Here is a 24664-nt window from a genome sequence, read left to right on the forward strand (position 1 = left end):
CCGTTTCCTCCCAGGGAGACAGAGGCTCTGTGATGCTACAGGAACCTGCCTGGTGTTCCAGCAGCTGGGGCTTGAGTTTAGGTCTGCTTGGTACCAAGCTCACATCCCAGGATTCCTCTGGCAGAAGAACCTCAGCTACAGTGCTAGGAGTGGTGCAGATGGAAAGCTACGTCCAAGCAATGGGAGCAGCCAGAGTCACACGTGGATGCTCTGCCCATTAGCTGTCACCTCTGTCACCCAGCTTCCCCACTCCAGATTCGGCTGTCTTTTGGAGGCACAGGGCCCAGATGTTTCACTTAAATAGAAAGGGGATGTCCCCCCCACCTCTACCCCATCACCACACACACACACACACACACACACACACACACACACACACACACACACACCTTAAGAACAAAGCCAAGCCTTCTTCACAAGGAGAGGACAGCCCAGGCACCACTGGTAGTCCCACCATCACCTCTGACAGTCCCCTCTGACAGCTTACCTTTTCCTTAGGGCCCTTTGTACAGCCCCAGGATTCCATTTCCAGCTACCATTTGCTCCTGGGGATTCCTAGGGGTTGCCTTTGTGGTGTTTTTTTTTTGTGTTTTTTTTTTGTGTTTTTTTTTGCCAGTTGTGGGGCTTGAACTCAGGGTCTGAGCACTGTCCTTGGACTTTTCTCAAGGCTAGTGATCTACCACCTGAGCCACAGCCCCACTTCCAGCTTTTTTCTATGTATGTGGTACCGAGGAATTGAACTTGGGTCTTCATGCATGCTAGGCAAGCACTCTACCACTAGGCCAAACTCCTGGCCCCTAGGGGTTGCCTTTGTACCCAGACATCTGGGTTATCACGATTCCTTTTTCTAATTTATCTCCATGTTCATGTCATAGAACTTTCCAAAGGTTCCACCTTACCGTGTTTACAGAAGGTAGTTTCTGATCCTAAGCCTGGGGAGGGGTGGTCCAGGTTCTCAGAGCTTCCCTTGGCCCATCAAAGATGGACAGAACAACCCTCTCCTTGACTCCCTTTTCCACTGCTCCTAGAGTCCCCTAGCCTGGTTCTGGAGGGAGGTTGTACTCACACTGGCCCCCCACCCTTGTTGTGTCCCACGATGCTGTCGTGGAGGCCCCTGGCCTGGTCCCAACTCGGCGACTCTCCTGCTCTGTCTTTGGGGAGGGCTGGGGTTTCATTTCCTCAAAGTGGCAGACTTTCACTTTTATTTGTTTTTGTTATAAGGAGGTATTTCTTTTCACATCGTCTTTTGATCTTGGTCCAGTTCTTCCCAGTCCCTAATTCTGCAGAACTTACTGACTCTGGTGGTATATGGAGCCTGTTTCTTTAGAAGTCAACTGATTAATAATCTTCTGTCAGGGGCTGGCAATAAGGATGGTGCCTCTTGCCCTCTTCCAGCTGTGCCTCCATCTGTCCCTAGGGAAATGGCTGTTGTGGCCACCAGAGACTCCACTTAGTGTAGTCACATGGTTGCTTGTCCAGGCTGAATTGTCCAAGTGACTTGTCCTACCCGCTGCTTCCTGAGATAGCAGGGGTCCTATGGCCAGCTTCTGGGTGAGGCCAGAGGTCAGGATTGATTGGCCACTGTCACCCTTTGGGACTATCAGCATATCACTGCCCTATTTGTTTGTAGAAGCTTATCTGTCATGCATTAGTGTTAGCTGATAGCCAGAGCCCAGCCATAACACTGCTAGGTGAGGTCGTTGGAGGAAGGAGGATCTCTCCTCAGTCGTGGACAACAACCAAGGTAGACGGTCCAAAACCCACCTCTCTAGCCACAGACTTCCTGTGTCTAGAGCTATCCTGAAGCTGGGGCTATGCAAGCCAGAGTAGAGGTGGGGGGGAGCGGGATTGGGAGACAGTGAGGCCTGGGTTTACATCCTCACTAAGTGAGTGACACCCTCTTGAGTCTATTCACCCAATGCAGTAGGCTCAGTGTGAGACTCCTTGGAGCCTTTCTAACAGTGACCCTCATTTTAAAGGGGGCTTCCTTCTTAGAGGTCCCTGCCAATCTGATCAGGGTCCTGCTTGGTCTAACCTTTCTCTTTCTTGAGTCCTGAAGTGTTTGCTACCCCACAGGGGCAGGCTCTGGCCCTCAGCATCACATTCTCAGGACACTCACTGTTATGCCAGGTACCGGTTTAAGAGTTCTTGGGTGTGATCTCACTTCATTCCTATGCTCCCACGAGATGAGATAAGTGCTGCTTCATCCCATTTGACAGATGGGGACACTGAGGCTCAGGCTGAACTGACCAAGGGAACAGACAGGTACCTGTCTATTCCCTCTGTAGTCTCATCACGACCTTAAAGGAGCTCCAGACACCTAAGCCAGGGATCCATGAGTCACCTTTGACTGAAACTGGCTCAGCTATAGCAGCGCTGAGATCTCAGGAGGTGGGAGGTGGGTAGAAGGGTGGGTAGGAGGCAAGGATGGGAAAGTGCAGGTGTGGCCTTCAAGCCCATCATCCTATTCTAGAGCCTCATCACAGTCTTCTTGGTATAGCTGAGCGGAGCTGGAACTGAGGGGGTTGCTCGGCCTGTTTATTGTGCTTTCCCAGTGCCTGGGGCAGACAGAGAGGGGAGCCAGTTTCCAGACCACCCAGCCTCTTCCTCTGTGGAGAGCTCTCACACCCACCTCCCCTTCCCTTCCAGAAAGAACCCCCCCTCTCTGTCCTGGATGTCCAGCTGTGGGGGTTGGAGGGTCCAGTATAAGGGTGGAGAGGGATAACTCGGAGGCTGGGAACTCCGTGGGAACCAGCTCTGATAACACAGCCTGCCTGCCCCTGTGTGGGGGGCCTACCATACCCCATATTCTCCTAATTAAAGAGCCATCTGGGAGGAGGGAAGCCACCAGAGAGGCTGTGGCCTCCTCTAGTGCTGTGACACATTTTCACCAATTCCTGTGCCCTGTTTCCCCATTTTCCAGGCTCTCCATGCACCCAGGCCTTGAAGGTCCAATAGAGCTTGGGATAAAGATACGTTAACTGCCAGCTCCAAAGGCTTCTTCTCCGCTGGATGACCTGGCAAGAGTGTCCTGGGCTTCCAGCCTCAGGGCCCTGTTGGGGAACAGGAGGAATGAGCCCTCCTGGTGGGGCTGTGGTGTTTGGAGAACCACTGTGCTCTGGAAACGCCCAGGAGTCCATGCATGTGAGGCAAAAAGCAAGTGTGAAAGGCTATCATGAAACCTGGGTGCCAGTGGCTCACACCTGTAATCCTAGTCACTTAGGAGATAGAAATAGGAAACATGGTGTTTCAAGAAAGGCTGGACAGCAAGCTCACCAGACCTATTCTCAGCCAGGAAAAAGCTATACACATGTTAGGCCTGTAATCCTAGCTACTCAAGAGGCTGAGATCTGAGGATCATGGTTCAAAGCTAAGCCAGGCAGAAAAGTCTGTGAGTGTCTTATCTCTGATTAACCACGAGGAAAAACTGGAAGTGGTGCTGTGGCTCAAAGTGGTAGAGATATAGCCTTGTGCAAAAGAGCTCAGGGAAAGTGCTCAGGTCTTGAGTTCAAGCTCCACAACCAACAAAAAAAGAAAAAAAAATTAAATGCTGGGTAGTGGGGGAAGCATGCACAGTGGCACAGATCCTACCTCAAAAAATAACCAGAGGGCTGGGAGTTTGACCTAGTGGTAGAGTGCTTGCCTAGCATGCACGAAGACCCAGGTTCGGTTCCTAGGTACCACATACATAGAAAAAAGAAAAAGCTGGAAGTGGTGCTGAGGCTCAAGTGCTAGAACTTTAGCCTTGAGAAAGTCCAAGGACAGTGCTGAGGCCCTGAGCTCAAGCCCAGGACTGGCAAATAAACAAAAAAACAAAACAGAAAATAACCAGAGAATAAAGGGCTAGAGTATGGCTTGAGAAATTGAGTTCAAATCCTACTATCAATCAACCAACCAACAAACAAAACAACCAACTCTTAACAGGGATCCTGCCACTCTCCTACACTGATTCATAAGTCCCTTTCCTTTACCTAAGGAAATAATTTATTAGAGAGGAGAGGAGATAATGGAAATTATGATGTGTGAGAGCCTGTGGGGGGGGGGTGGTCAGGATTGATACTTTTCTTCCACAAAATGTCCCTCAACATTCTTAACTGCTTTAACAATAAATAAATGTCAGCAAAACAAACCAATCTAAAAAAAGAAAGAAAAGCAAAGCCAAATGTAAGACACAGAGTTTTTCTCCTTCCTCAGTTCAGATGGACCCTGTGACACCCCAGCTGTATACAGATCCAACAGGAGGCCACACAGCCAGCTGTACCCCCTTGAGCCCAGCACCCACCCATCTGGCCCATGAACCACTGGAACCTCACCTCATCCCTACTTTCCTCTGCCCTTCCTTCCCCCACACACATAAGGCTTCTTCAGTGCAAAACACTGTTGAAAAGCCAGTGCCAAAAAAAAAGTTCCTGCCCACCCTACTGGCCACCAGATGCTGGTCAGGGCTTCTGTATCCTCAGTTTCAAAAATTCATCCACTTGTAGTTTATGTAGAAAAGTTGGCCAAAGGTGGCAAACACAACAAAATAAGTTTCTCACAGGATCCAGCTCTGATTGATTAGTTGTGGCTGCCCAAAGCACAAGACACAGCACAATAGACTAGTTATGTCTGCCATGGGTCCTGGATAGAGGTATTGGAATGTATCCTAGGTAAGAGCTATCCCAAAGTAGTCTGGTAGGGAAGGCAGGACTCTAATGTTTAAGCTTGTGGATCACAAGCCTTCTAGTACATTCTGGAGAATGGTGGGCACTGCACAGCTCAGTGCCATGGACCAGGCCAGAATCACTTACTGGTTATGTGATCTGTGATAATCTACCTTACCTCTGGGGTTTGGCATTTTCCATCTGAGAGGTCAATGCTTATAGGTCACTGGAGTTGCCAAGATGAAAAGTATTGAGTAGAAAGAGTCCAGGGTCTTTTGTGCAAGGAGGAGATGTTAGATGATGTAGGCCTTTTAGGGTACCCAGGACTTGGTGGTGCTTGAAGGGCAGGTGGTCAGGCAAAAGACCTAAAGAGGGACACCAGGATGGTGACATAGAGGCTGTATGGCAATTAGGTGCACTCACTTTGATCAAATTATATAGCTAGCTGCTTGAGGCACAGTTCAACTGAGAGGTAAAGGAGAAAACTTGACTATGAAACGGGAAGTTAAAATGCTGTACTGTAACCAAGTATTTATTATTATAAATAACGTACAATTGAAAGTAAGATCTAAAGAAAACACAATGACTATTCATTATTCTCTGTCTCTGATCTGAGTCACCCAGCTTTACCATCAGGCCTGAAGAAAATGCATTCTTCCAAGTCACGTGACACGCAGGGACTGTTCTGTGGCAGTCTTCAGCTCCAGTTCCCCACACCCAATTGGAAGGAGGGAGGAAGGATGGGGTATAAGCACATGGAAGGATGGAGGCAGAGCCAGACAGTTCCACTGTTGGGTCAGTCTAACTTTCAAGCCCAAGTTCAGTTTCCACATATTCTTAGGATATACTTCCTTCAAGTGGGAGTCGTGGGCCTGCCACTCCTCATCCACTCCTTAATTACTCCCTTGCGAAGTCATCAAGGGCTTACTACACACGCACACACGCGGTCTGGGCCAGAAATCTGCGCCAGAAGTTCTCCACTATGACACTGGAGGGGTTCAGGCCTGGGAGGCCCCTCCAGAGAACATGTGGAGAATGTGTGTTCTAAATTAGCAGCTTCCTCCTAGACTTTTGACTTGCAGAGTGGTTTTTGAAACATTATTAAATTAGCAGCAACATGTAGGAATCAGAATTTGCACAAAATACTCTACTTTTCTTGAATAGTTTCAATACTTGGTATAGAAGGTTGAGGCAGGAGGATCTCAGGCCCACCTGAGCTACAAAGCAAGATCCTATTTAAAAATGACAATAACAGCAGCAACAACGACCACAACAAAATCTGCCAGTAGCACGTCTGGTGCTGTCTGGCTGCAGATGAGCTGAAGTCAGTCCGTTGCAGGTGCACACAAGCAACCTCGTGGTACTTTGCCACAGTCCTCACCACCCCACTCCCAATGCTTGGTCTACTTTAGTCATTTGTGAGAGAATTCAGTGACCTTCCCCTTGCTCCTCCTGGAATGACTGAAGAATGAATGCCTGCAGCCATCATGAATCTCAGTCTAATGGGAAGGAAAGGAGGAAAACCTGGACTTGTCCCCCACATCGAAACAGGAATATAAGGAACAAGTGCATCAGTATCAGAGGCCACTGCCTGGAGAAGGGGGGGCGCTATGGTGTATACTCTGTCACCCTTGCAGAGGAACTGATTTTTGCCTCTTGAGTATGTACAAAAAGCCAAGGTTTGCACAACTGCTGACTTCCTGGAGAGGATTGAGGTAAGGGCAGGGGGTGAGACAGGAAGTCACTTTCCTTTGTGGGGCAGGGAGCAATCTTTCCAGGTCATGTGGGAGGATCTATCTGCTCCTGGGAGGTTCAGTCAAGGGTGACAAGTTCAAATTCAGAGATCCAGAAACTCCAGATACTTATCAGAGTAGAGTTAAAGAGTTAGAGGAGGCTGTCTAATGGGAGAGACAGAGAGAGAAGCAACTGTGATTCACGTGTGCATGGGACATAGGAGAAATGACTTGATCAGAGAGCCCGGCTGGCCCGCTGATCTCATTCCTGTGTCTGGTCTCCATGTGTGCTCAGCCAGCCCCTCAGCCCTGTGCAGAGGCCATGCAGGAAACAGCTCAGTCTGAGAACAATGCTTGCCCTTGGCCTGACGCTGCAGAACCTGCCTGTAATCTCTACTAGGGAGATCTACAGCAAGATTCCCACCCTACAGACCTCAGACTCTGACCCCAGCCTGGAAATGTCAGGGGCCCAAGGAAGCTAGAAAAGGCAGCGTGTCCCACCCGCCCAGAGTGTGACGCTAATCTGCTAATCCTCGCTGTTCATTCAGTGTTCATCCATCCTGCCCTGCTTATCTCGACTTCTCTTGGGCTGCCTACTTGTTTTCCGGTTTCCAGGGCTGGAGGTGGGGGAGGGGGGCGGGGATAGAAGGGGTTCAGGGAGTAGAGTGGGGCCTGAATCAACCTCCCCTGGGCAGATTGAAATCCCAACGGGATATAGTTTGTCTCCCTGCTTCAGTTTCCTCATGAGTAAAGTGAGAGTGATAACCCCGATGTCCACCCTATAAGGCTTAGGAGAGTAAACAAGGCATTATCTGTGGAAAGCCTCAACAGCAATGCCCATTGTGTGGGCTGGACACTTCACGTGTGAGTTGTTAGACTGCAGAGGAAGCTATCACCTGCTTCTGGGATTGGAGATCATTTTCCCCCCGCTTCGTAACCACAATGAAGGCCACCCATCTTTTGCTGCACACTGTAAGCCAGATACGGTGGAAACAGACTTGTATTTTCTCACCTGATCCCATGAATCCAGCAAAGTAGATACTACTATTAATCCTGCCCCATATACCCACATTTTACAGAGAAGGACACAGGAACTCAGACGGTCTAAGCAACTTGTCAAAGGTCACACAACTAGCAAGTTACAACATCAAAGCTCTAACCTGAGGCTTTGACTCCAAAGCCACTCCTTTGGGTCAGGAACCCAATTTCACTGCTCCTCTGTAAAGGCAGGGCAATGAGACAGGCCGAGTTGCTGGTTGTCCAGGGCCCTTCCTCTGAGGGGCCAAGTCTGGATAGAGCTCACAGTCAGCCCTCAGTGGGAGACTGGAGATCTGAAGTTGGCCCAGGGATGGGGTCCATGTGGTCTTCCAAGGGACTTGAAAGGACTTACTACAGATTTCCCTTCTGAACCTCCCCCCTACCCTTGTCTAAGTCTTGGTGGTTCTTAATTTGCTTTCACAGCTGAAGCAATAAATGTTGGGGTCAAGAGGGAAAGTTTTAGAACATAGCTGATTCCGAATGTTGGCTCTACCACTTACCAGCTGTGTGACCCCAGGCAAATTATTTAACTTCTCTGTGCTGCAGGAACCCTTCTTCAAGATGGAGCAATAAGAGCATGAATCCTCTCAGGACAGTGAAGTAAGACCAGGTACACCATACCTGGGCCCCAGCTGTGCAACTGCAGGCTGCAGGCTTAAACCTCAGTGATTCTGTGGTTCCATTTGTTCCATGTAGATAGCAGTAGTAGGAACTTACAGCCCTGTTGCAAAGAGGGAAAGAGACAGAGCAAGGCAGAGCTTTCAGTTATGCCAGTGTATATGGGAGTAGTGAAATACAAGGGCCCCAGAAAGAGGCTCTTCCCAGCAGCAGTGGATTGCAGGGCCTGCCAACACAGATCCCAAGTGAGATGGCCGAGCTGCCCCAGGCCAGGCCTCACACTGCAACCTTGGATGCTGTGGTAAGATCCGGTGTCAGGAAGCTACATGGGTCAGAGGTGGTGTTCCAGAAACTTGTCCTCTGCAGGAGCCAGTATGACACAGATGGAAGAAAGCTACCTCTGCCTCAGAGCCGGGGAGCTGGAGCTGGAGGTCAGGGGCTTTGCTGAGCCCACCCACCCTCCAGGGTCTGTGCTGGCCATGAGACCTGTGACCACAGGCAGGGAACTGTGGCAGGCTGGTGCCGGAGGAGACTGGGGCCCATGGGAATGCTCTAGAAGGTCTGGACAGCACCTTCCATCTGTACTCCCGCCCCAGTTCCCACTCCACCTTGCAGGGTTGTTTTGTAGCTCAAAGAGGCTAAGATAACATAAGAGCCCCCCCACACCCCAAGAAGGCAGAAAGACTGAATACAGATAAGCAGGTCCAGTCACAATGTGTGGGCATAAGGACTAAGCTGATGGGAGGGAAAGAACTCAGCATGGGCCTGAGGCCAGCAGCGACAGCAGCAGCCAGCCAGCAGAGCAGGAATCTGTCCCCAGAGGCAGAGGCAGAGGCAGAGGAGTGGATCAGGGGATTCTGCAAGCAGGGATGGGACCCGGGGAGGTGAGCCCTGCTCACTTCCCTTCCTCCCTATCCCTCTTTATTGTCAGACCTCCAGTGTAAGGGTCAGGGGTCAGGGTTCTTGGGCAGGCAGAACTCTGACATCCCCTAAGGACAGGGGCAGTGTCTGACTCTGTGCATCTAGCATCCGAGCCCTCACGTAGTGGGCACTGAGCACTAAGGACACAGCACCCCCCCCATCGTAGGAACACATGAAATCACCTTGGCCAGGAAGTGAGACCCTGTCTCAAAAAGAACTAGCTTGCTGACCACTAGAGGCTCATGCCTAGTAATCCTAGCTGCTCAGCAGGCTGAGATCTGAGGACTGAAGTTCCATGCTAGCCCAGGTAAGAAAGCCGTGAGACTCTTATTTCCACCAGAAAATGGGAAGTGGTACTGTGGCTAGAAGTGATAAAGCACTAGCCTTGAGTGGGAAAGCTCAGGGACAGCATTTAGGCCCTGAATTCAAGCCCCACAAACAATAACAATGACAAACAAACAAACAAAAAAAACCCCCAGCTAACCAGAGCAAAAGAAAAAAAAAAAAAGAAACAGGCTAGAAGTGTGCCTCCGTGACAAAGTATCTGCCTAGCAAGCGTGAGTCCTTGAGTTCAAACCCCAGTACCTACTCTCAAAAAAACCTCTTCCATCCTCAAAGCATAATGACCATTTATTATTCCCCTTTCGATAGCCCAAGCCCCAGCATAGTGATTGGCACACAGTACGCATTCCTTCGTGTTTGTTGAGTGAATGAATGAGTGCGTGAATTCCAGGGGTCCTCACTGCAGACTTGTCTGGTGAGAGTTGGCAGAAGATGATGGGGTTGGGGAAGACAGCAGTTGGATCCTCCAACAGGCCTAAGGATTTCCTAGGAGGCACTGTAGAAACGAGGATGACCTCACTGTTAACAGAAACATTTGTGATTAAAAACCCTTCCTGCGGCTCCCAAGTCCCTTCCCCTTCTCATAGCACAGGGTCTGCACATACAGCCTTTCTCCTTGCTGATACTCCTGTTAAGTAGCAGGTGGATGGTGGTGAATGAGTTGGGCATCCCAGGGAAAGAGGGTTAGGAGCACGCTGCCTGCAGGCCACTGGGATGGAGTGGCTGCTTTCTGAGTGAGAGCAAAGAGAGGCCCTGGCTGGCAGAGGCCAGGAGCACCACCAGGTACTAACAGTGTCCTAGGAGAATTGCTTGATCTTTCCCAGCAACCCAGGAATGTTAGACCCCATTTTATAATGGAGAACACTTACATCTGTGCCTGCTCTGCAGTGATGATGGTGGTAGTGATATGACCTTCCCTCTACCACACAGTAGCATTTATTTGTTTGTAGATTGGTTGGTCATGGGGCTTGAACTCAGGGCCTGGGTACTGTCCCTGAGCTCTTTTGCTCAAGGCTAGCTCTCTACCATTTTGAGCCACAGTGTCACTTCCTGTTTTCTGGCAGTTAATTGAAGGTAAGAGTCTCATGGACTTTCTTGCTTGGGCTGGCTTCATACCGCAATCCTCAGATCTCAGCCTCCTAAGATCTGTGGCATGAGCCACCACAGTGTTTATATCCTTCAGGCCAGACCCAGAGAACTGCTCTCCCAGGACCCAGTTGACTGACAGCTTGTGTCAGCTATCTGTGCAGTTGAGTGAGGCCATCTGACCATGGGCCTGTATCACCAGGGACCTCCTCCTACAAGGAGCCAGGAGCGTGACAGTCCCAGGAGGCCCAGGGTATCTTTCATCCATATGGCTCTACCATCCACAATTTGCCACAGGTTGCACTTGGCTATCAGTTCTCATACCAAAGACACATCTCCCAAGTCAGGAGGCCAGAAGTTCCTAGCCTTTCCCCCTCCTCAGTCTCCCTTACCCTGAGCAGGCAATACTCAGGAGATATTTTCAGTTTCTGGGTGACATTATCCTGCCCCTCAGCCTAAAAGGCACCACATGTTTCCCCTAGACATGCCACATGGTCACTGGCTTGTTCCTAACCCTGTGTGCAGGCTGCCCACACCAGCCTGTCAATGCAGTGCTTAACGTCCTTGTTGCTTTAATTGAAAACATTTTGTTCCCCTCTGACATGATGGCCTTCCTTCTGCATAGGGACGAAGACAGAGAGGCAGGCAGACAAAGGAGAAGGAAGCCAGTGGGTTTGAGAACAGGAGAAGCAAGGGAAACCATGAGCAGTCTTTATTGGCTAAGTACGAGAGAAACATAGGAGTGGCCAGTGAGTAGACACAGCCAGGTCACCAGGGGCTGGGCGGCTGGGAATCCCAGGGGCCCCGGCTCACCTGCTGCAGGAATGTCTTCTGGTTCTGATCTTTAGCTCTTTTGTTTCTCTGTCTTTCGTTCCCTCTCCCTCTACTCCTCCTCATGGGACCCCTGAATTTATCATTCTTGGGCCATTGCTAGTAATAAATGTGGCTGCTGTTAAGGTCCATGAGCAATCAGGAGAGTGACCCGGGAAGAGAAGCTATGAGAAGGGAGGGACCGGGGCATTAGGAGACCAGCAGTGGGCTACAGATCCAGGAGGGCAGGCTGCGTAACTCAGAGCCTAGCAGAAGACGTGGCAGCTAATAGAGGTCAGGCAGGGAACAGAGTGAGAAGCTCTGTTTGCCCTGCTCCCCGCCTGCCCCTTCTGCTGCCTTTGTATGGTGAATATGGGAAACTACCAACCATTCTGAACTCTCTGGGATCTGTAGTTGTGATCTCTGTCTGTGTGCCTTGGTATCCTCTGCTCTGCGCCATGTAAAGCAAACTGGAACATGAGTTCAAACAGGGAACAAAGATCTCATCAGAGGGCAGGAAACTTGAGGCTTGGGGATCCCTATTAGGTCCCCCAAAGGGCTGATCCTGGGGTTTCCCATCCAATAATAGAAATAAGAAAGCAAGAGCTTACACCAGTGAAAAGAGAGCTAGAAAGCCCTGTGCTGAAGAAGTCATGGGAGCTGCATCTAAGGTGGCCTCCCCACCCCTGCCCCCTCATTCCCCCTGCTGGCAGCAGTGACACTGACCAGGGCACTCTTTCTCTCTTTCAGGACCTCCTGTAAGTATGCTGTGGCCAGCCGGCTCGTGTCTGAAAAGCCTATGTCATCTACTGGTAACAGGGTCCTGGGTGGGACAATGACAGCCACCTTTGGCTGTCTTTTAGGGGATGCCTGTGCTGGCTGCTTTCGGGTTCCTTCTGGGTCACTTCTGGAAGTTCACATGGAGAAGGAGGTCCCCACTGTGCTTTGCACATAGCTCCTGGTACACAAATCAATGGCTGCCACAGGGCAAAGCAGGCCCCAGTTTCATTCTGAAAAATTGGTGTCCCCTTGTTGGATAAACTGCTTTGTCCCCCCACCCTCCCCTCCAAGAAGCAACTTCAATCAAAGAAGCAACAGGTATTAGAAAGGAGCTCCCTCTTGTTCAGTTTTACCTGCCCCCCTCTCTGCCTTGAAAGTCTCTACCCTGACAGAAAATCAGGTCAGGGTGTGGCTCTGTGTGTGTGTGTCCACACCCCTGCATGAGCAGCTCTGTTCTGATCAGGTCTCCTGGGATAGGTGGGGCCTATGGTGGTAGAGGTAGGCATGTCACCCACTCTTCTTCCCCGTCCTCACTCCCAGGGTGGGTGGGAAGCTGAGCCATCTCCAAAGAACCTGAGAAGAGCCAAGGAGCTGTCTCCCTGAGGTAATGGATCCAGAGAATTGTAGCACGTGCTTTTAGAGGGACAGCACCTGATATCCCAACAAAAGATGCAGAGGGCCCTGGGGGAGCTGGGGAGTGGAGATAAAAGGACTCAGCCTCGAATCAGATCTTTCTTAATGTTACAGAAATCCACCTCTTCCCATCCCTCACTCAGGGAAGTCATTTCCATAATTGACTTCCCCCCTCCTATACCTAGAGAGAGCAGCCTGGAATATTCAATAATGAGACCATTATTGAATATTCCACCAAACACCCTTGCACCCACAGAGGGTGGGTGCAAGGAAAGGCTTAAGTCTGACCTTAGGCACATTGTTCCTCATTGAAATATAAGCAGGCACTCACTGCACGGTGACCAACATGGGCTCTAGCCAGACCTCTTCCTGTGCCCAGTCCCTACCCTGTGGACTTGAAAATTCATTATTATTATTGTTGTTGTCGTTGTTGTTGTTGTTGTCACTAGTCATGGGCCTTGAACTCAGGGCCAGGGCATTTCTTCTCAAGGCTAGTGCCCTACCACTTTGGGCCACAGTTCTACTTCTGGTTTTCTAGTGGTTAATTGGAGGTAAGAATCTCACAGACTTTCCTACCCAGGCTGGCTTCAAACCTCAGTAGCTAGGATCACAGGCATGAACAACCAGTACCCAGCCTCAGCAAATTATTCATTCTTCCTGTGCCTCAGTAAAATGGAGTAGTAGTGCCTGCCTCACATGGTGTTGGAAAGAACGTATATGTAGATGAATTCTCTTTCTGTATATATTTTCTTAGAAAACATTAACTTGCCTCATCTTAGGAACACGTGGTCATAGATCATCCACAAGATTGGTATGAGCCTTTCATTTGGAGGAAGGTGACCTGGAGGCGTAGCTCAGTGGTAGAGTACCTGCCCAGCCAGCAAAAATAGACCTGATTTCAATCCACAGTAATTAAAGAGAAATTATATTCTGTGAGCTTTTGGTTACTTAATTTCATTTCTAGCCTTCCTCATTCCACAAAGAGGATTTTAAACTAGATAAGGAAGCAAGAATGGAGAATAGAGGATAGAGGCAGGAAAATTTGGCTTTGAGTTCCATGATGGTCAGAGCAAAGAGGAAAGCAGGGTTTTGCAAGACCCAAGCTACAAGAGCATACAGAACTCCAGTGCATTGTGCTTTGTCTATATTATTTCACTAGCCCTAGAAGACAGGTGATGATTATTCTGCCATTTTTCAAGAGGAGGAAACAGAGATGCAAGGAAATCAGAAGAGAGATGGTGCCTTAATATCAGTAAGATTGAGCAAAGTCAGGCTGACTCCAGCCTGGATTCATATGGCTGGAAGGTGCCATCTCTCTTCCTGTCCTGGACCCCAGTACCTCCTCTAGGCCAGGGCAGAGTCTCAGTTCCTGAAGGTCTCCGCAAGAGTCTCTCCTTTCTTTGCAAGGAGTTCATAATACCGCAGGAAATGGCTGTTTGGGCAGCTTCTCAGTCACCTCTTGGGCCAGATCTAAGTGGAAATCAGAATCCAGAGCTAAAAAGGCATGATGGCCAGGTGCTAGTGGTTCATGCCTCAGATCTCAGAAGGCTGAGATCTGAGGCTCTCAGTTCAGAGCCTGTGTGCCAGGCTCCAACCTCCCTGATTTCCCACCCTTCCCTTCCAAACCCACTCATGATGGAATGGGTGGTCCAACGCTGATCAGACACCCCACAAATGTCATTTTGCTTGTTTGTGAACTTTGGGGGATGAGCTCTCCACCTCCGTGGTCAGGAGCCGTCAGCTCAGATGTGGCAGCTCCATCAGTAACTTCCAGGGAACTGCCACACACCTCTGTCCTGCGTCATCCAGAGATGACTGAGTGAGACAGGGGACTCAGAGACAGGGGCGTGCTGCCCTCGGGATCACCGAGGCGTGAAGGGATCAAATCTATTTCCTCTACCTACAGCCCCCAGTGACCCATTATTTTGGATGGGTGGGTGGATGGATGGATGGATGCGTAATAGAAGAGAAGGAAAATCTACCTAGTGATCGTTTCTGTCATTAAGTGACAGAAATTCCTAATGTACAGGGAACCTGCCTGAGTTATTTGACACCGGAATTGACTTCATTCTTCACCCTTTATTTCAGGGCCCCACTGGAAGACCCGGACTCCCAGTAAGTAACTTCCCTCTCTCTTACATGCTTTGCTGGGGGATTTTCCCCCTCACACACTAGGTGACTGCTCTAGCTCTGGGCCACTCCACTTCCTCAGCTGCTTCTTCTCCACCTCAGGGATGTGGTGGGTTCTCCTTCAGCTATCTCTGGGCAAAGCCTCTCCCTGGAGTCTCTAACCCAAAGCTAAGAGTGAAGCCCACCCCAGCCCCTTGGCCCTGGATCCCTAGAGAACCCTGGGTGTTCCCAATGTTATCTTGGTGGTCCTCTGGTGGTAGACTGGAAGGACCAGCAAACCACTCTCAGATCCTCTTGCATCCCTCCCAGTAATCGCACAGACCACCGTCTTACCCCCTTTCTCCTCTGGCCTCTGCTCAGAGTGGACTGAAAACAGGTGTTATCCCCAGTTCCATTTCTGAATTCGAGCAAGACCAGGCCAAGTAACCATGAGAACACTGAGATAAAAGCAGATATAGTCACCTCTTACTGAAATTTTCATAGGTACCAAGCACTTGGGCTAATCATTCCTCTGGCTTGATTCGAGTTGAGGAAATCCGAAGTTCATAGAGATAAAATCCCTTGTCTAGCTGCCTGAGCTTCAGTGATAGCATTTCCTCCATTTCCCAAATGGTGTGACATGCCACACCTTCCACACTGGGACTTTTTGTAGCTCATACTTAACATTTGAGAGCCATCTTCTAGGAAGTTATTCTGTAACATGCAGCCCAGAGCTGAGTTTGAGTTCTCTGGGCCTTTGAATTGATAAGGAGCTATAGCCAGGGGGAGAGCCAAGATTGGGTATGGAAGGGGTCCTGGGGCAGCACCTGTCTTCCCTGTGTCTTTATTCAATATTTTATCCATGGGATTCCAGAGCCTTTTGTGCATCCCTCTTCCTCACTTCCTCCCCTTTTGGATGTAAATGGAGCCTTCTGACTACTCCAGCAGCATCCAGAGTTCACTGCAGCGGCAACTCTCTTAATGAAATGCATGTGGGACAATATTCAGCCTTAAAGTGGAAACTCTCAGTAAGAGTGAGCCCCGGTGCTCAGGAGGATGGGTGGACCAGACCCTTGAAACCCAAGGAGGGGAAAAAAATCAGATGCCTGAGGGGAACGTGGGCAGATTCTTTTTTTATTTTCTTACAACATGCACCTTTAAAAAGCATTTAGGGGGCAATTCACAGAGCAAAGACTGTAGCAGTTTCTAGTCTCAGGCCACGCCACACTTGTCCTTAACCCGAGCATTTTATAGGCAGGACTGCAAAGAACATTAGTTTAAAAAAAATGAAAAAGAATCCAAAAACACACATCCTGAAATACCATTCAGAAGCCCAAGAGTGAGTGAACCGTGGGGATGTCACAGCCAACAATCATGGTTAGCCTGGGGTTCTTAGCAGGAAGTGACCATCACAGACCCACACATTGCAGTCCTGTGCCAAAGGTGTGATGTACAACTCACCTGCCCAAGGCCAGGCTGAGTACCACAGATCTCACTGACCCAGCACTTTAACAGGAGCTGGGCACATGCTTTCCAGATATGCCATTGTGCAGGATCCTCTTGGCAAACCTGATATAGAAACTCCCACATTCCCCTGCAAAGGGGCTGATCTCAGAACCTTGCGGGTTATACCTGTGCCACTACCTTACCAAGAGCAAAGACATGGTACTTTTGCTCAAAGACACCATTGATCTTGACATGCCCCAGGAACCCTAATTTCAGAGCTGGCTGCTGTTTCTGATGTACCCCCACATACATCTTGGGATTCTCCTGTCCCTCAAGGCAGCTTGCTTCCATGAGATCAGCAGAGTTACCCCAGAAATGCCTACATCATTCAGAGGAGTGTCAGAATACAGTTCTCTCCTGCCCAGCCAACAGGACAAACATGATCTTATTTTCAGCACCCCATTGCTTCCCATCCTTTCAAACCCCACCCCAGGTTTTACGATGTCTGATGGTATAATTGCAAAAAAATATTTTCTACCAAAGGCTGGCGTGTGGTGGGTGTAGGGTGGGGAGGCGGGGGAGAACAGAAATTCATAAGCAGATTTCCAGAGTGAGAAGATGTCACCCCTGGCTACAAAACAAAGCATCTTCCTCAGAGCATCTGAAACTCATGATGTGGCTGAGTCCACGTGGCCCAGGGTCCTTTCTGTCCATGTTGGAGATGGCCATGAGGAGGGAGGGGAAGAGCAGGACTCCATCCACCCATAGCCTCTGCAGACGGGGCGGGGAGAACACGGTCACTGCTCCCAGATCTGGCAGACAGACCTAGAGTGTGTTTCACCCAGCTCACGTGGGAGCTGCCAGTCGCCTAGCTCTGTGCCTTGAAATTGAAGGCAATGAAGATTAGGCACATTCTGGCCATTGCTGGAATGGTCAGCTCAAGTTGAAGGGAGTGAAGTCCTTGGAAATACATAGAGAAACTGAAATCCAGGCAGGGGGACCTTGGAACTCACTGCAGAATAGCATGCCTGAGCGCAGGAAACGCTTAGATCACAGGGGCCGCCTGGGAAATGCATCCACTTGACACGTAGGCATCGTGCAAGATAGTCTCCCAGCTGTCCCATAGACAGTGGGCTAGCTGTGCCCTGATCCAGGTGCACAAATGGCCCACAGGACACACTGGCCTGCTCCAGTCACATCTGATTGTTTCTACCTCCTTTATCAGGGGAACAAAGGCTCCATTGGAATGCCTGGGCGTGTGGTGAGTTGGCCCAACTAGCCTGCTTGGGGGCCATTGCTTGTTTCTCCATGCCAGCTTGTCTTCCAACATGCCAAGGCTTTGCCCACCCCAGCCCCAAGAAGGAAGTGGCTTCAGGGAGAAACAAGGAAAGAAAAGCAAGACATTTTTTATTCCAGTCTCCAGGCCTCAGCATATGGCTTTACCCACAGCTGCTTCAGTTTCTGTGGTGAACCATACTCCAAAAATATTATGATACCGTATGATATTTAGGGAGAGACTATATTTGCACAAATATATATATATATATATTTAGAGAGAGAGAGAGAGAGAGAGAGAGAGAGAGAGAGAGAGAGAGAGAGAGAGAGAGAGAGAGAAGCCAGCCTGGGCAAGAAAATCTTTGAGACTCTTTGTATCTCCAATTAACCACCAAAAAACTGGTGGTAGCTGTAGCTCAAGTGGTAGAGCACTAGCCTTGAGCATAAAAACTCAGGGGATACCACCAGATCCTACTAAGTTCAAGCTTCAGGTGTGTGTGTGTGTGTGTGTGTGTGTGTATGTAGGAAAATTTCACTTGTATGCATTAAGACCTGGTACAATCCACAGTTTTTCTAGCATCCTCTGAGGGGTAAGCAAGGAAAGCCTAACCTATGAGATAGCGGCCATTGCAAAGGAGAAATTCCAGAAACATTGCACAAAGCTCATTGCTGATCTCTGTCCTTGGTAACAGGTGGGGTATGAGTCTAAGCACCTACACAACACTGCCAGGCCACTCACCCCGGGATTTCTCTCTGCTTCTGCTAGCATTTCCCTGTAGAGGGGAGTTTGCAGAGATGCTTTCTGTAGATAGAGACACACTCAAAGATGATGAAGACAGGGCTTGGTCCTAGGAGGGGCTTCCAGATTCTCCTGATGAGGTTCTGGAGGCCCCAGTGTGAAAACCCTTCATGTTTCCTGCTAAAAAGTAGAGCTGGATAAAGGGAGATGAGCAGAGTTGGGGGGAAGAGTATTTCTCAGAAATGGAAGGCTGGCTTCAAGTTTGATTTCAGCACCTGGGTTTCCCTAGCAGTCTCCAGAAGACTAGAAAGGCAGCAGCCCAAGGCAGGGATGGGCACATGCCAACTTTACCACAGCACACCAGGTCTAGGATGTGACCAGGCTTTTCTCCATCTGACTCCCACCAGTATTAACCTCTGCCTCCAGCTTGATTGCCAGCACCAGGCCCCTTCGATATCTTTCCTGGCTTTGCCTCTAATCTTGCATCCTGGTCTGGGGTTGTCCTTAGGCAAGGCTGCCACATCCAGAGGGAGAATGTGCCTGGTATGATTATAAACCCCTGGCACCTGAACATTCACCAAGCCCTGCCAGAGTTGACATCATGTGATGTTAAGGGCCTTTAACCATGAGGGGCCTCTGCCTGGCCTGGTCACTGGTCTGCACAGCAATCTCTGCCTGGTCCAGAGATTTTCCTGCACATATGCCCAAACTCTTTTCAGCCTCCACCATAGCCCATGAAGATCTGACTTCATGGGTGAGGATGTGAAACCACAACTTGCTCGTGAGGAGGGTAGGGCTGGGGATGGAACCCAAACAGACTGTGCCACGGTCTTTGCTCAGTTAGGTAGGCCTCAGGTTCTCTCCAAGCAGAAAAGCTGTAATGTATAAAGTCACACCTCCTGCTGCCTCCTATCTGCTCTCTACCTCAGACCCTCAGTTGTCCCCAGGAAGCTCCCGTCCATGTTTACTATGATTCTTGACAGTAAGGAGAGATAGGGGAGCCGCGGGAGGTTTCTGGCTTCCTTCTGAGAAAAAAATCACTTTCCAGCCTCAGCTGGACCATTTTAAATGTGACAATGGGTCCATTTGGCTCCCCACTAGGGGTCCTGGCATGAGCCACCTGATAAGGACCTAAATGACCAGGGGGTGTGAAATTCCCATGTCATTCCCATGTTTCACCAGAGGTGGCGCCACTGTCCTATTGGGAGCAGCGTGAATTGGAGCTATCCTTCCACTCGCTGTGATGACAAGAGAGCTTTAGCCAGATACTCAGTTTCTTTGCATCCTGACCCATTCTCTGTCCTTTCAGATATGGGTGTCCATCCTCTTATCTGTCCATCCATGTCCCTCTGCTCCTCCTGCTACCTGGCCTGGCTAGCCCTCACACCTAGACCTTCAAAACTCCTTCAGCTGTGCCTTCTACCAAGCATAGGCCCTGGGAAACTACCAGACCCCCCAGGCCCACCTGAGCTGTCTGGGTTTCTTGTCTCCTTTCTCTTGACTCCCTCCTCCAGTCTCTCTCTCTCTCTCTCTCTCTCTCTCTCTCTCTCTCTCTCTCTCTCTCTCTCTCTCACACACACACACACACACACACACACACACACACACACACACACACACATTCAGGGATTTCTACACCCCAGCCACTGTTCCTCTGTGAGTTATCCAAATGGCAGGCTTGGCTAGAAGCAGGGGGGTTACAGTAAGCTTTGCATGCTCTGCTTGCTGAAGTGGGATCTGTCACGTGTCTGCATCAGTGTTCCGTTGTGTTTCTTATTTCACGGTGATTTCTTTTGTTTGGTTGCTGTACCATTAACACGGATTCTTGTGTTGGTGCCTCTCTCATCCTGTCTTCTCTCTCTCTCCCACACTGTCTCCCACTCTCTCTTCCCTACACCCTGTGTCACTTCTGGCTGCTGCCCAGGGAGTCAAGGGCCAACCAGGCGAGAAGGTGAGTCTACACCTCCCCACCCCCACCCCCTCGTTGACCTAGAAGCTTGAGGAGAAGGAGAGTCCCCATTCCCCCCAGACCTCCCCAGCCATGGGAACTAGGCACAAGGCCTCCTGCTGTGCCTAAGTCCACTTCTGGCAGCTGGGTTCCTCACAACTTCCATGCCACAGGGCAGGAACCAGAATTTACATGCATGGCCCCAGCTGTTCTGGCTGAGTGGCTTGTTCGTGCCTTGTTTTGACCACATGGGCCTTGTGGCTCCCATCCTGGGTGTGGGCACACCCTTTCCTGAAGCCAGGAGACTAGAAATGCTCAGGGGACCTAGCATTAGAGAGAGCTCCCTGGGGTGGCCAGGAGGCCATCCTGAAGCCTCAGTTCAGGTGGGTTCTGGGAGATATTAAGAGCACAGCCTCTCTAACTGGCTCATCTGACACAAGAGTGCTGGCCTTGTCAAGCTCCCAGAGCCATAGTGATGAGCAGGGATCAGAGGCCAGACCTGTTGGCACCTAGCTGTTACTTCTTGCCTGCATGTGTCTAGTCTCCAAAATAACAATGTGGATCATCAGAGCAGCTACCAAGTGGCAAGCCATTTTAAGTATCACTGTCTCTTTTATCTCAGTGAACACTGACATCACCCTCCTAGGGAAACTTAAATACTTCCATGTACCTGAGACACACAGAGGCCAAGACACCAACAGCACACAGCTTGGAAGTGTCAGAGCTGGAGAAGAGCCTGCTGTATAAAACTTCAGGGCTGAGGTCACTGACTCCTTTTCTGGGTTTTCTCCATAGAAAATGAGTCTGTGAGTTCACTTTAACTGGGGCCAATACTGCCCAGGAGAAAGACAGATGACTCTTCTTCATGTCCCAGACATTGTTTTATACACCTTACAAGAATGAAATCTTTATGTGTGCCTAATGAGTGTCACTGTCCCTGACACATCTGAAGACCAGGACCAGGAGCGTTGAGCTGCTTGACCAATGTCACACAGCTAGTGGGGAGCAAGGCAGCCGCTTAGCCATTATGTATGCTACGCTGCCTCACCTGAAAACCACTGGCTTATTGAAGTTGTGTAAATGGTGACTAATTTGAAATCACCCCTGCCTTCGTGGAAGGGAAAACATTTTACAAAATATATTTCTGTCCCTTCCCTGTGAGGCCTGCAGAGCAAGCACTAAGCATCCTGTTACCTAGGTGGAAGTGTGGGGCTCTGAGAACTGCTATGACTTGACCTCGGGGCCCTGGGCCTTTTTACTCCCCTGCCTGCCTCATCTGAGGGAGGTGGTGTCCTCATAGGATGGACAGACAGCCCTCCACCCACCAGTCAGTGTTAGAACTGTTCTTCTCACTTCTGTCTGTTTCCCGTGCATCCTTCTTCTTCTTCTGTGACCTCCCTTTCACACACACACACACACGCGCGCACGCATGCACACGCACGCACGCACGCACAGAGGCACGCAGCCCTTATCTAGCTGGCTTAGCCAGCTGTAATGGCACTCAGAGCTCCTGGTCTGGCAGTGCCTGCCATCTTCCTGGGGTTTACCATTAGGCCTCAGCCCTCCTCAGTGGTATTTTTCAGGGCAGTCTGGGTAGACACAAAGCCCCCATAGCCAAAGCGCATCTCAGATCCCAGTAATTTTCACAACCTCACACTCAGTCCAGATAGCTTGCTGTTCATCATTATAGGGTGTGTGGCCAGATGGGTGCTGGAAGGAGACTCTGGGGGTGGGGTAGGAGTGCTTTGAGACCTGGGTGAAGCCTGGGGTTTGGGTATCTATTGTGGAGCCTCCCCTCCCCGCGTCTCCTCTTGCCCCATCCCTTGCATGAATCCTGCCTCTCCCCTTCTTCGGTTTCTGCATCTTATGACCTTGCTTGTATCCCTCCTGTCTTCATTCCTGCCTTTCTCCACCCTGCTGATATGTTCCATTTACTGCCTTCCCCTCACCTGCCACTCCTCTGGCCTCCCTCTGATCCCACCTCTGTCCCCTGCCAGCTCATCTCTTCCATTTCCTTTTCCCCCACCCCTACCTCTGCCCCATGTGCCCTCTGCTCCCTTTCTCTCCCCACAGGGTTCCCCTGGTGATGCCGGCCTGTCCATCATCGGTCCCCGAGGCCCCCCTGTAAGTCATTCTCCTTTGGGGGTGTGAGGGAGTGGAGGTGGATGAGAAGGATCTGGTGGGGAGGGGAGATGAGGGGTGGGCTTCTTGGCTGTGATTCTGGGTCTGGTAAAAGCATATATGTGGTCAGCCCTGCCTCCCTACGTCCCCATCCCTGTCCCCATGGCTGCTGTTGATGTTAGAGAAAGAGGCTGACTAAATATACCTAAATTACAGCCTGGGGGAGGGTTCCGGGCCTGGGCTTTAGCCACAGTCTCCAGTGGCTAGGAGGCATGCAGGAGGGGTGACGGGGATGGCTGGCTGTCCAGGGAGAAAGTGCTCCAGCCCCCTCCTCCTGGCGGCTCCAGCTTTCCTGGGAACAAACCTTTGTTTCTGGAAACCAGGGAGCAGATGGCCAAGTCCAGGTTCACCGACCCTAACACTCCCTCCTGGTCTTGATGGGGCTGCAACCCACTGGGGCTCCTCAATGTCTGCTTTCCATGTTGGCACTGGGTCCCCTGGTGACAGAGCTGGGAAAGTCAAAGCATCTTCCTTAGGGCCTGGAAGGGGACATGGGAGCGAGCGGGAGGGACACAGCAGCTACAGGTTTCCCCAGGCTATCCACCCATGCAGCTTCCACCAAGTCACCCAATGTCATAGTCCTGCACAGTTTTCTCAGAAGAGGAAACTGAGACCCAAGATGGAGAAAGGCTTGGCAAAGGGACCCATGCAGAGGCTGGAGCATGCTCCATATCTTGTCTGCACTTTCTCTGATCTGCCATGGGAGGAGACAGGGAAAGCCAAGGCTAGCCGAATGAATGGATGAAAGTCAACCTGCCCATTAGCCTATCTTCTGCAGAGCTCTCCTGAGGGAAGCAGAGGCCTCTCCCTCCTACTGTAAGGGGCAGAGGACAAGTTGCTAAGATATGTCCAAGGGCCAGGCCAGGCTGAGGAGTGAGCTAGGATATGGGACAGTTGGGGCTGCTCAGAGAGCAGGAAAGTGAGAGAAGGAGAAGGAAGGTGAGAGGATAAGCAGACACACTGGGAGCCAGGGAAAGCACAGAGGTCAGGAGCCTGGCCCTGGCGGCATTGAAACAATCCTGGGGTGCAGGCCCTTGGCACTGTCGGCATATTGTCCTCCTGGATTCGGACCACACAATGACACAGAGGACTGGTGCTTAGCCCCTTGTCTCCAGCTACCAGTATTCTGTGACTCTCACACAGACTAACTCCCTTAGTACACACACACACACACACACACACACACACACACACACATACACACGCACGCACGCGCACACACACACGCACACACATGCCAAGGAATAGATACTGGGTTCTTCATTTATTATTTTGGTGCCTATCCTAGGATTTGAACTCAGGACTTGGGCATTGTCCCTGAACTGTTTCGCTCAAGGCTAGCACTGAACCACTTGAGCCATAGTTCCAGAGGTGTGTGTGTGTGTGTGTGTGTGTGTGTGTGTGTGTGTGTGATTAACTGGAGATAAGAGCCTCATGGACTTTCCTGCCCCAACTGGTTTCAAAACTGTGATCCTCAGATCTCACTCTCCTGAGTAGCTAGGATTACAGGTGTGAGCCAGTAACATCTGGTTGATAGTTTTTACTTCCCTGTTACTGATGAGAAAACTAGGGCTCAGAGAGGCTGAACGACTTGCTCAAAGTCACAGAGCTCCACTGTGTTCACGCTGAAGGTGATTACCAGCCAGGCTACTGGGCTCCAGAATCTCTCTGAACCTGCTGCTGTAATGGCTCAGCCCAGCTGTCACATGTCCTTGTCACATGTGCTCCTGGGCTGAAAAGCTGCTGCCTTGATGGGTTTCAATCTTCTCTGTGTCCAGGGAGCCACGATGGGGAAGCCCTGAGCCCACAGGTTCCTGAACAAGGTGGTGATGGGAAAGTGCCTTCATCTCCCAGGCACTGACCATGCACTAGGCCTCCCCTCCACCCCACATGGAGGGAAAGTAGCCCTCCACCTGCCCGTCTCACAAGAAGAATCAGTCACGCAGACTAAAGCAGTCACCTAGCTAAGTGCTGAGCCTGAATTTTTGCCCAACAACCTCTTCCATGTTCAAAGCCCCACTGACAAAAGGTCTCCACCTTAGGAAGGCAGTGATTCCAGTGGGTACCCGCCTTGGGGCTAGGAAAAGCTTTTCTAGTGCCAGAATATTGACTAAGCTATGGGCCTCCAGTGTCCGCCTGTGTGGGTGACCACATCGTGGCTTGGACACCCAGGTTGAGCCCTCAGTCCACTGCAAGCCCACCCCTCACCTCCCCTGCTGCCCTGGCCTGGTAGGAGCCAGGGATTATGGGAACATATGGTTTTCTGTTCAGCCAGGAAGGATTCCACATAAATACTGCCAGTCAAAACTAGCCTTGCAGCTCACTGGGGCCATGTCCCCATGCTCCTAGAAGCGGATAAATG

At 50.5% G+C, this 24664-nt stretch overlaps 2 protein-coding genes across 2 annotated transcripts in view; both read left to right on the forward strand.

The window, feature by feature from the left end:
* The window catches only part of LOC150054231 (collagen alpha-1(XIII) chain-like), a 47512-nt gene extending 36374 nt beyond the window's left edge, over positions 1-11138 (forward strand). The window contains 1 exon segment of the mRNA XM_090345533.1: positions 11007-11138. Coding sequence (XP_090201659.1) covers positions 11007-11138 — 132 coding nt within the window.
* Positions 11139-14712: 3574 nt separating this feature from the next.
* LOC150054232 (uncharacterized) overlaps positions 14713-24664 on the forward strand; it is a 73322-nt gene continuing 63370 nt past the window's right edge. The window contains exons 1-4 of the mRNA XM_090346470.1: positions 14713-14719; positions 17385-17420; positions 20098-20124; positions 22195-22245. Coding sequence (XP_090202596.1) covers positions 17406-17420; positions 20098-20124; positions 22195-22245 — 93 coding nt within the window. The 5' untranslated portion in view covers positions 14713-14719; positions 17385-17405. The remainder of the gene's footprint in view (positions 14720-17384; positions 17421-20097; positions 20125-22194; positions 22246-24664) is intronic.

Source organism: Megascapheus bottae, chromosome 15 (genome assembly GCF_031878675.1).
Source record: "Megascapheus bottae isolate mThoBot1 chromosome 15, mThoBot2.hap1, whole genome shotgun sequence".
NCBI lineage: Eukaryota > Metazoa > Chordata > Mammalia > Rodentia > Geomyidae > Megascapheus > Megascapheus bottae.